The sequence below is a fragment of the Biomphalaria glabrata genome, chromosome 4 (genome assembly GCF_947242115.1).
Source record: "Biomphalaria glabrata chromosome 4, xgBioGlab47.1, whole genome shotgun sequence".
In the NCBI taxonomy this organism is placed as follows: Eukaryota; Metazoa; Mollusca; class Gastropoda; family Planorbidae; genus Biomphalaria; species Biomphalaria glabrata.
Window position 1 is genome coordinate 33304789 of NC_074714.1, and position 11148 is coordinate 33315936.

Below are 11148 nucleotides of genomic sequence, written 5' to 3' on the forward strand. Positions count from 1 at the left end.
CTGACCGTAAGCTTTAAAAAGACACCAAACATGACCCAGTTTTATGGCGGGATACGCGGTAATCGGCATCGTAAGACGGCGATTTTTTCAATATTTAGAGCTCATCCCTACATCTTTCTAACTCATTTTTTACATTAAAATACATTTATTTTAGTGATTTTAGCTAAACTATATCATTTATTAGATATTATTCTAACATAATATGCAACTTTTGAAAAATCGATTTTTTAAAATGAGAAATGATTATTTTTTTACCCGTTTATCCTCTTAATACCCCCCCCCCCGGGCATTTTTATGGTTGTAATTTTTTCCCCTTTTTTTTTTAAGTTTTTCTTTTGTCTCATGAAACTGCAATTAGAAATGGTTCTAGTTGGTATTTTTGATAGCGTAACCCATTCATAGCCTTAGGATAAAATATACGTTAAAATGTTTAAATTATGTTCACAATTAAGGTCGTTTTTAAAGATTGCCTAATTTTCTGCCTTGTCAAAAAGTGCCTAAATTTCCAGACACCGAAAAAAACATGTTTTCTACGCAAATGATGTGTCTCCGTAATCTCATAGTGGACACTAATGAAACACTTTTTACACTTGATCTTGAAATATGTCATTATACTTCGACCTTTAGAATCTTAGTAGAAAAGAAACGACTAAATCCACCCTCCACCCCTCTGGGACCAAACAATGACCAACATGTGGCGTTGGAGTGTACGCCCCCGTAGGGCAAGTAGACTTTCCCACCCACGTGATGACACGGTGTACCAAAGAATAGGGTCCTTGAAAAGTTGACCATTCAGTGCTGTGTCATGATCTATGTATTACGTAGATCTTGAGTGTGCTGATATCACTGTCTAGGATCGAAGTCTCCCACCCAGTGGTCAGTGCAGGTCCAGACCAACAAGACTTGAGTTTTGAAATCTTTTATTACATTCAGATCAAAATCTTTTGGAAGAAGCTTTAGATTTACAAGGTAAGATTTACAAAATATTTATTTATGACACTTTGGATTATTTTTCTTGAATTAATTTTAATAAATAGTGGTAAGCTAGTATTATTTGCAACCCCGGTGGAATAAGGGTGGTCTAATTAAAAAGAAAGTTAGAAATTATGAAATAATGTTTGTTTTTAATGTTTCTTCTTTTTTCAATAACTTTTTAAAAAGAGATTTCTGTTCTTATGCTGTCAACTTATGCATTTTTAAGTGTATTTACTGAAATGAAGGTCTAAAAAAATGTTAATAATAAATTAATGAAGTTGTTTGTTCATTTTTTCAATAACTTTTTTAAAGAGTTTTTTGTTCTTATTAATCTTATGCTATCATTTTAAATGAATTTTAATATTAGATCTAATAGCTGCTAGAAAGAAAGACAAAACAGCAACAGAAAAATGTTGGTAATTCAAGGGAGATAGTGACAGTCTAGTATTAAGCCTTAAAACCAAAATGGCGTATTTCCAATGACAATATTATGTGGTAATAAGAAATAAAACTTACAAATTTATATTTTAAAAACTATTTATCTCCGAGGAAATCAAATTACCTATTTGTAATCTGCATTTTTTTCTGCATATTCTTAAAATATAAGAGAAACCTGATTTAGCGTTTCTTGTCTCGCAAACTAATACCGCCCCGTCTTATGACTTATGTAGCTAGTTCGATAAAAAATTCAAACTCACAATATACTTATAAAACTTATATGGTTGAAGAGGGCTAGAAAAAATATTTCCAACCATACCAAATTTATCATTGTATGACAAGTGGAAGAGGAGATATTTTTATTTGAGAGGGTAAAAGTCTTGATTTTTGAGATCCATGTCATTTCTGTTCACTACCGGAAGTTGAATCACACTGGGAAATAGGTCAAGAGTATTTTTTTGATTGTGCTGCCAAATTTAAAGTGTATTCTTAAGGATTATATAGTAAAACATTAGTTGTAATTGAAAAAGTACTTATGTTTGTTGAAAATTCATTTTGAAAGATTTAAAACTTAAAAGAGAAAAAAATAATTTTAGTTAAGTGCCTGGTACCTATACTTTTAAAGTATGAATTAATTATTATGCTGAGATTATTATTTAAAAAATTGAAAAGTAATACTTTGATTTTAAGTAATTTTTGATGCATGAAGTAAAGAATTTTGACATCTATATAATCAAATCTGCAACACACGTTAATGAAGAAAATAATTGGTATCATGCATTCTAAATATTAATGCCTAATGCATGATTTTATATAAGAAAAAAATGTCTAGATATTCTATTTAATGGGTTGATTATTTATCAAAATAGATTTTTTTTATTACAAAAAAGTTTTTTTTTTGCAAATAAAATAGCATACTTACAATTATCACTAACACATCAGCAAATCAATCAAATAAAATTAAAAAACACTTAAGGAAATGTAAAATACTATCACAATGAAAGAACAAGTATAATCTCAGCATCATCCTTATTTTCATAAATTTTACAATGAGATGTTGTGAATCTCACAGATTCTTAGATTATTTGCTTTTGTAAACAATATATTTTCTATGATCAAAACATGTGTTAAAGAATATGCACACCAATGTCTTTCAAAGCAGCTTTTATTTCATTTTTGCTCATCTGTCCACTCTCAATTAATTAATCCATAATAATTTCCCCACATCTTTTTCTTGATAAACAAAAAGAAAATGTGTCTCTTGCTCATCTCTTTTTTAGTGCAAAGATAATGCAGGCGTTGTTGCCCTTGACTTTTGTCTTACCATCTAAAAATAGCCATTTTAGCAATTGGTGCTTTTCATGATAATAAATTAAGAAACCTAAGATTCTTTCAGCCCAAGCATTGTGTAGTGAAGCACATTGTTTTTATACCCACTGATGGGTCTGATAAATCCCTTATTAATGAGAAACTGTCTCATTAATATGTCCAGTGTAGACTGAGGTATAGTTTGATTTAAAAATTGAGTGGAGTTTACTAATCATGGTTTGATAATTTATTACAGGACAACCAAAAGCATTAATCAAATAGTTAAATAGAAACTCTGGTGCATCTAGCATTTTTTAATGGTGTGTAAAGTGTCCTTGATGTTCCAGCTAAATGTGAAAAACAAATTTAATTCCAAATTTCTTATATTTTTTATATATATATTAATATTATAGCTATATAATATTTTTAATCAAAAAACCTTAAAATTAATAGTAATAAAAAAATTAAAGTGAAATAATAATAACTTAGAGTAGTTGATAATTATGTGATTCAAACAAAGCTTAAATTCTATGAATATTACTGATGATACAAACTTATTTAAAAGATAACTAAGAATTTTTTTTTTTTTAGTTTACACAACCAGCTTAATAGATAACATCAATTCATATTGAATTGGAATAATTAAAAAAAAAAAACCTTATGAAAAAATAATTAATTTTTATGTAGATAAATGAAATGCTTTTAAAAAGAAATTACTCAAATCATTGATGGTTATAAATAGGGGGCCGATTGAGATGGATTTAAATATGTACTGTCAGTGATGGCTGTATATATGTTCTAACAAATCTCTTTTTTTTCATGGATAATTTTTTTCTGCCAACTCTGTCTTAAAATATAGTGTTCAGTGCTTAAAATGTCAACTATCGATAATTGGTCACAAATTTGAGTGAATCGAGTGGACTTCACTGTAAGTCGTTTTTTTTTTTAAATTAAATTAGGTCGAAAATATGGTTCTAACTTATCAATTAAGCATTTTTAAGCAAATGCCTCTTTTTTAAAAAGTTTGGCACCCGGATTAATTCAATTGACAAACATAAATATGCAGTCGTTTGATCTTCAACCAAATAAAAACAAATCAGCACTGGAATAATCGGAACATGCCCTTCAAAAATATAAACATTCCAGGTCACAATGAGCACAAATTTCGTTAAAAAAATTAGCAAAATTTAATTCTACTATGAAATTCAAAATACCATAGTTTTGGACCTATGCAGTTTGTGTATGAAAAAAATGTAATACTAGATTCTACTTCCGGTGTTTATATGCGGATATCGAACTACCTACTTATGTGACTTGTTGTAACGAAAAACGCTTTGGACTTACTCACTTAGATCTACAATCGATATTTGAATTTTATAAATTATTTACAGAAACAATTTTTTAAAAGTATTTTTAAAAAGATTCCTCCATTAGCCTTAGGAATAAATTTTTGTAGGAATGTTTACATTTCTCAATAAATAATCACACTAATGAATGATAGATAGATCTAGATTAGGATCTATAATCTAAACAAACCAAAAGTTGACGTGGTTTTACAGGGGCGGAACATGCGCTGTCATTCATTGGTTGCCATGAAATTAAAGGACTCTTTTTTTTTTTTCTTTTCCTTTTCCCTCGCACTTTTCCAACTAAATCTTAAAGAAGACAAAAACCAAACTGAATCATAGGAAAAAAAGGAAAACTTTATCTCCAAGTAAAGTCTCGTACTTAACCAACATACACTTTAAGAAATGCATAGTTTAATACCAGTATATAGATGTTTATAGTCACAATAGTGGGAAGCGTGGTCGAGGGGCTAAGTGTTCTTGAACTTGGCTTGGCTACCTAGAAGAGGGCTCGAGGTTCGACACCCGACTCGGGCAGAGTTTTGTTTACTGAGCACCTAAAGGCAGCACAGAGAGCCAACTCCTAGATACCCCCTCCCCCCACTGGTCCACAAACGAGATTGGACCAAAGCGCTCTGAGCATGCTGTAAGCATGAAAGTAGCGCTATATCAAAGCTATAATAATAATAATAATACAAACATTGTAGCGGTAAAGACAACCAAACTTTTTTTTTAAATAAAAATATTAATGAATAAAGATTTTAAAAACATTTATAATTATTTTACTTTCCTTTCAGGAAATCAATTTTCTTTTTGTCTCATTCTGCAGAAAATCAAATTAATTGAGCCTAGTTCGTTGACTACCAAGTACACTGAACTTGCTGTTTCTGACGATTTGTGTTCAGGTCTTCTGCTATCATGAATTCTTACAAAGCTGCACTCTACGCTGGCCGTTTAAAACAGTCCAGCCAAACTGTCAAGCCTTTAGTGCCAATGATATCTCAAGAAACGGATCCAATTTATAAACACAAGTTCCAAACTGCTAGCATGACATCGATCGCAGCCAACACACTCCTAAAAAACAAAAACTCCATTCTGTACCAGCATAGCCCAGAGTTTGAACTTGCACGGTTAGAAGCTGGGATGAAGTATGAACCCGTCTCTGTGTACCCCGAGAAAGACAATGACTTCTGGGAAGTAGAAACCTTCACGTCTGCTTTTAACCAGCTGTCAACCTTCAACAAGGTTCTACTCTTTGTCGCATTGGGGCTAATTCTACTGACCATTCTAATGATCCCAGTACTCATTGGCACAGTCTCTTTCGGCCATGAACTGGAAGCTAGATTAAATAAAGTAATTCAAGATGAAAGAGAGTTGTTAGATATTGGCCATCAACTGGAAGCTACATTAAATAACCTACTTACAGTAATTGAAGATTCCTTCTTGAGTGACTCTCTGGTGGCAGATCTCAAACTGAAAACAAATGACACTTGTTTCTGTTTGTATAATCAACAAATTGCTTGGAATGATGCCAGAGAGTTTTGTCTCAAATTGGGAAATGGAGTCCATCTGAGGGAAATCTACAGCCAAGACGACGACTCCCTGATGCCTCTATTTCAAAATACAAACCTAACTCGAGGAATATGGCTCGGCGGTTCTAACTTGATGAATCAAAGTGTCTGGCTATGGGACTACACAAGGACACCAATTAGTCAATGGGATAACAATCCATCAATTCAATGGGATCTTTCAGTTGGCAGCAAGCTATGTTTGGGAGTCTTCAAAGGGGACAATGCCAACTACAAACTGAATGGTGTTGAATGTGATGATGAAAAATCATTTTTGTGTTCTGCTAAGTTAGTTGATTCAGCATGTGTTTGTTGAAAGTAGCCTCTGTCTTGTCATCGCCTAATATCAAAGATATCTTACTAGGCTTCACAATAAGCATTGAAACCTAAGTAATTATATAAAAGTCATGGTAACTCGAAGTTCATTTTGTTTTTCAAACTAACCAACTTACTACAATAAAGTCTATTGTTTGTACATGTAAATAAGCAAAAGTTTTGATGTTTTGTATAAAGTTGAAGTTAATGTTTGCTCTTGAGTCTGACAAGAAGTCTACATTGTTGAAATGTTGTTTTTTTCACACTTATTTGTTTTGATTGTCCAATAAAACATACACAATTTAATGAAAACTTGTACTTCTAACACCTAGTTTTATTTTGAACGTAACTCTTTCTGTTTCTCGATGTTTATATATAACAATAGTCGCATGGTAATGAGTAAACATGGAATACCTAGAAATTTAGATCTATTTCCAGGCAAGAATGCTAACACTCACACCAGCTTACACAAAAGTCAAAAATACAAATTTTTAAAGTATATATATATATATTCATATAAATAGATATAAACATACTTCTAAAATTTAGAGTATAGGCAGAAATTCTTTTTTTTTTGTTAATACCATCTCGTAAAGAATGTTAAAATTATCTTTTTTAACATACAATATGCAATAAGGTGTCCACCACATTCCATCTTTCTATCGAGTCACGGTGTTTTTCATTTCACAATTCCTTCTCATTGCTCTGCGCCCCTTATAAATACAATTTAATCAGTTCCCTCAACACACGCCTTCATGGAGGACCTCAGAATAGTGGGCACCAAGTGGGAGGAGGCTTCAGACATTGCCAGTGACAGATCTTTATGGAGACAGCTTGCCGCCCAATGCGCCGAACGGCGCGGGAGGGTCTAAGTCAACACACACACACACACTCACATCTTTACATAATCGCGCGTGGGTTTGGGTTATTGACTTTTTTTGCATATCATTCTACAACTGAAATAATAAATGACTTCAAATCAACGTCAATAACATTAAACTCAGGTGTACCTGAAGGTGCAATATTAGGCCAACCACTGTTTCTAACATAAGACATGACCTACCTACAAGCATTAATTTGGCAAGAAAAGTCAAGACTTTTGGAAGAGGATGGCATAATACACAGAACATTAAAAAACCACAAAAGTGACTGAAATGTTTATGAAGAGAATTAGAATTAGATGAATTATAGAAATAGTTATCTGTCTTTCCAACAGGAAAATGTCTGTTATTTTGAGTAGCAAATTAGAAAAAAAAACAACTAAAAACTAAAATAAATACTTTTAATTTGACCTATTCATATTGCTTAAATTTGAATAGTTAAAAATCAAACAAAGCATTTGGTTTATGGTTTATTACATCCGCACGTCTGACCAATACAACACAAACATAAAAACTAAAATGCTTTTTAACCTTTGTTAGACCAATATTAGACTATGCACCTTCTGTTTGAGAACCATCCACTCAAGAAAAAAAAAAACATAGAACAGGCGCAAATTAGAGTCGTAAACTTTCTACCAAAGGAAAACTTTCATGGGTAATATCACTAAACTTAAAGTGACTGCAGGACATAAGGCTCAAAAAGTAAAGTAGCAATAACACACTGAACCATTATCTACAAATGCATAACCTAACAAATTTACAAAGACAGTTTGTGTGGAAACATAAACTCAAAATGGGCCCCCGAAGTGGTCCACCCAGGCCGGTAATAAGGCAGGTTTCAATATTTTCCGAAAGAATATCAAAATATAATTCTATCAAATGCAAATGACAGATAAGAATGGAGAAAGAAGGTTGTGTGCTGCAGGGGTCGGCAACCTTTAGAATCGGAAGAGCCAAAAATTAAAATTGACAAATTTTCAACGTTTTTAAAGAGCCACAAGATTTTTTTTCTCTTCCAATCAGTAAATAGAACCCACGCTCGTACAAATATGCCGATCCGACGATAGTTAGCCTTTCAAATGCCGACTTTTTCACCTGACTGTAGCAATCTGGAAGACTATTCCATGCGTCGAACATTAGAGCCTAATCTCTCGGCATTTCTTTACATACCTGGACCTTCAACTCTTACAACCTGATTTTCAACTTTGTAAATATTCCACCACACAAAGCATTAAACTTTTTAAATAGATCCGTTGCTTGTCCAGAGATCCAGTTTCAATTCCGAATAGCTTGATGTCGATTTCAGTACTATCAGTGTTGAGAAGATTTTTAGCGGCCCCCTGTAAAGGGAAAAATCCACTATTAGGTTTGTGCAAAATGTCCGTCTGTCACACCCAGATCTCGAAAACTAAAAGAGGTATGAAAAATATTATTTCACCATTAAATGTGGCTTAAAAAGTTTAGGTGCAACGGCTACTTTTGGTTTTCTAAAAGCAAACCGTTTAATTTATAAAATTAATTATGCAAGCGATTTTTCATAAAAATACACCAATTCAAAAACAATTACGTAAATGTAAGGGAGGCAATGTTACAATATGCTAACAAAGATGGACAATTTTTGTGTATTTTCAGTATCACCAAGTCAAATATATTTATAAAATGTACAAGAAATGTTTACAACAAATATAAATATCAGTTAAAGGTGTTTTTTCTGTCAACTATCTGCTAAAATTTAAAAGAAAACATTTCTGTTTGTTTATAAAGGCTAATCATGCATTTTGTATGTAAATATCACGCACATTTTTTAAAATGGTCTTTTTATGCAGCGACTTTACCATATTGATTGACACCCCAAAATAACAATTTTGTCTTTTTAAGGACATTTTTCTGTGTTTCGGGAGATTTCCAGGAGCTCCTTGAAAACAAGAAGACCACCGGAATCCTATTATAAATTATAATGGTTTAATTGAATAATTTACACCTAGAATTAGAGAGGGGCTTTTGAACCTTCGGTGTCCACTGCGGCAGCATAGGCCTAAGACTGGCCCTGATGATATCCAGCTCGCGGTTAACGAATTTTCATAACGCTGCTGCCATTTTTAGTTAAACTATAAACCTCGGTAAAACAGAAGTCACCCAATAAAACCTACTCAGCCCAAAGATCACCGCGAATAGACTTCCCTTAAAATGGTAGATAACTTCACATTATCTGGGAAGCATAGTATCAAATGACGCATTGCTTATAAGAGCGAGGTTGATATATGATCAGGGATAGTCGTGCTTTTGGACGCCTTCAAGCGTGAGTGTGGCGAAATAATTCGCTCCACATGTCTGTGACAGGTTGGGGAAAGTGACGTGTGTTCGGCGCGTTTAATGTCTAGGGGATGATTATTTTTTAAAGCTATCACACACCAACCTATCAGCATATAAATCGGGAGCAGGCACGCAACGAGACAAGCAATGAAAGATAGATACAAATTTGAAAATGAAGAATATTTATTTACATAAATATTTACATATGAGAATAAAAAGGGGGAGGGTTTGCATCTATCTCTAAACAATACTAGATCTAATTATCACTCTTGCACTTAATAAGAGAGTATGTCACTTTGTCTTCTGAACTTAGCTGGTTGTCCTGTTGATGTCGCAGCTGGCTGTGTCCTGGCTTGAGGTTCTGCAGCTGGAGGTGGCGCTCTAGCGGGTAGAGGGACGCCGGTGATATACTTCTCGTGGAGTCTCAATCAAAAGTTCTAATATCTGTAGTGGGCACAGTAGGGAGGGTGGCCGGCTTCCGTGGGCACAAGTGTACTGTGGGCAGAGCTGATCTGCCGTGGGCAGTGTAGTTAGCAGGATCAGTCCAGTGAGTTGCGGAGGGTTTGGCGTAGCTATGACGTCTCGCATAGATCTGGGTCTATAGGGACGTCGCACCTAATAAGTTGACAGGTGGGCTGTCGAATAGGCAGGCAAGTAGAGCCGATAGCGCCAAGTAGTAAAGTCGAGTAGATCCACGTAGGCAGTAGATGATACTCAATAGCAAGTGGGCAAGTGATCCGATAAGTAGGCAGATAATGCCAAATGAATAGGCAGTGATGTCGAGTACACACTGAACAGCAAATAGCAAATAGGCAAGTGCAGTTCTGAATAGCACATAGCACATTGGCAGACACCTGAGGGAGGCTGCGGATAGACAAAGACAAATTAGGACATGTCTCTCATGCATCTTATCGATGCCCTCGACTGAGGTGCATTCGTCAGATTGGTAAAATTGCTTTAGAGCATAATGGGGAGATAATGACAAAGGGGATTGGAAAAATAGATGGCTGATAGTAGCAATATAAAAATGTACATAAAAGGGGAAATAATAATCTCAAATAAACAACACAAGTTGGAAGAGAAAAAAAAGGGGGGGGGGAGTGGGCGATGGTCAGTGACCACGACGGTTTGTTTACATACTACCGTCGGCCGAGAACAATGGAGCGCGCTTGAATGGAGAGGGTGTCCGTTCAAGCGGCGCAACTCACGTCAAGTTAGAAAGACTAAAGGGGAGATAATTCATATCTCTTTTCTAAGTGCAGTATTAGTGCGCTGGTAAAATTATCAAGGCGGTCAGCCGAGATAAAGGAAATAAAATAAGATGTACAAATACATACATGGTTGCGTCAACGATCAATGAGGTAGTTCCTTATTCCTGACCTACTTTAACCAAAGTCACGTGATTGTAGGACAACAAAGAGAAGAATGGCATTGTCTTTCTATATTTCCATCGCTGTTGCTCCTCTATTTTTACGAAATTTTACATTTACAAACATTTTAAAATATACAGAGTACATCGACGAAATCCCTGAATGTTCAAATAATTATACGAATGTTTTCATAAAGGGCCAAGAACTGTTTAAGGATATGTTTAAATTATCAATGATATTTCCTTTATAGTTATGACAAGCGTCAACACATTGCCAATGATACATTCACATACAGAAGAAGATGTTTTTACAAACGTTCTTGTAAGATTTAAAAAAAAAGGGCTTGGTATAAACTACACAAATCTCTCTCTCTCTCTCTCTCTCTCTCTCTCTCTCTCTCTCTCTCTCTCTCTCTCTCTCTCTCTCTCTCTCTCTCTCTCTCTCTCTTTAATGTTACATTAAAGTTTCAAAAATGCGTCGACGAAATAGATCTAGATCTATTTTATTATTTAGAAACCAAATTTAACAATGAAAGGGCGGGGTAATCCCATTTGGCCTGTGTAACTGTAGGAGTAGATCTAGATTTATCCTTGACTATCAGATGTGTTATTTGTTCGCTAAACAACTGAAGCCT

General features: G+C 34.2%; 1 protein-coding gene across 3 annotated transcripts; it reads left to right on the forward strand.

The window, feature by feature from the left end:
* Positions 1-508: 508 nt before the first annotated feature.
* Positions 509-6069, forward strand: LOC106051248 (uncharacterized). 3 transcript variants are annotated; one of them, XM_056025405.1, is made up of 3 exons: positions 509-969; positions 3581-3649; positions 4897-6069. In XM_056025405.1, the coding sequence occupies exon 3, from the start codon at positions 4986-4988 to the stop codon at positions 5949-5951; it is 966 nt and encodes a 321-aa protein (XP_055881380.1). In that variant the 5' UTR covers positions 509-969; positions 3581-3649; positions 4897-4985; the 3' UTR covers positions 5952-6069. The 3 variants fall into 3 exon arrangements, with proteins under 3 accessions (XP_055881380.1, XP_013061866.2, XP_013061865.2); XM_013206412.2 differs by lacking the exon at positions 3581-3649 and having other exon boundaries at positions 4865-6069; XM_013206411.2 differs by lacking the exon at positions 3581-3649 and having other exon boundaries at positions 511-969.
* The last annotated feature ends 5079 nt before the right edge of the window (positions 6070-11148 follow it).

Bases quoted from the DNA above. Each gene is read 5' to 3' on its own strand.
- LOC106051248 (XM_056025405.1), top strand. From the start codon at position 4,986: ATGAATTCTTACAAAGCTGCACTCTACGCTGGCCGTTTAAAACAGTCC.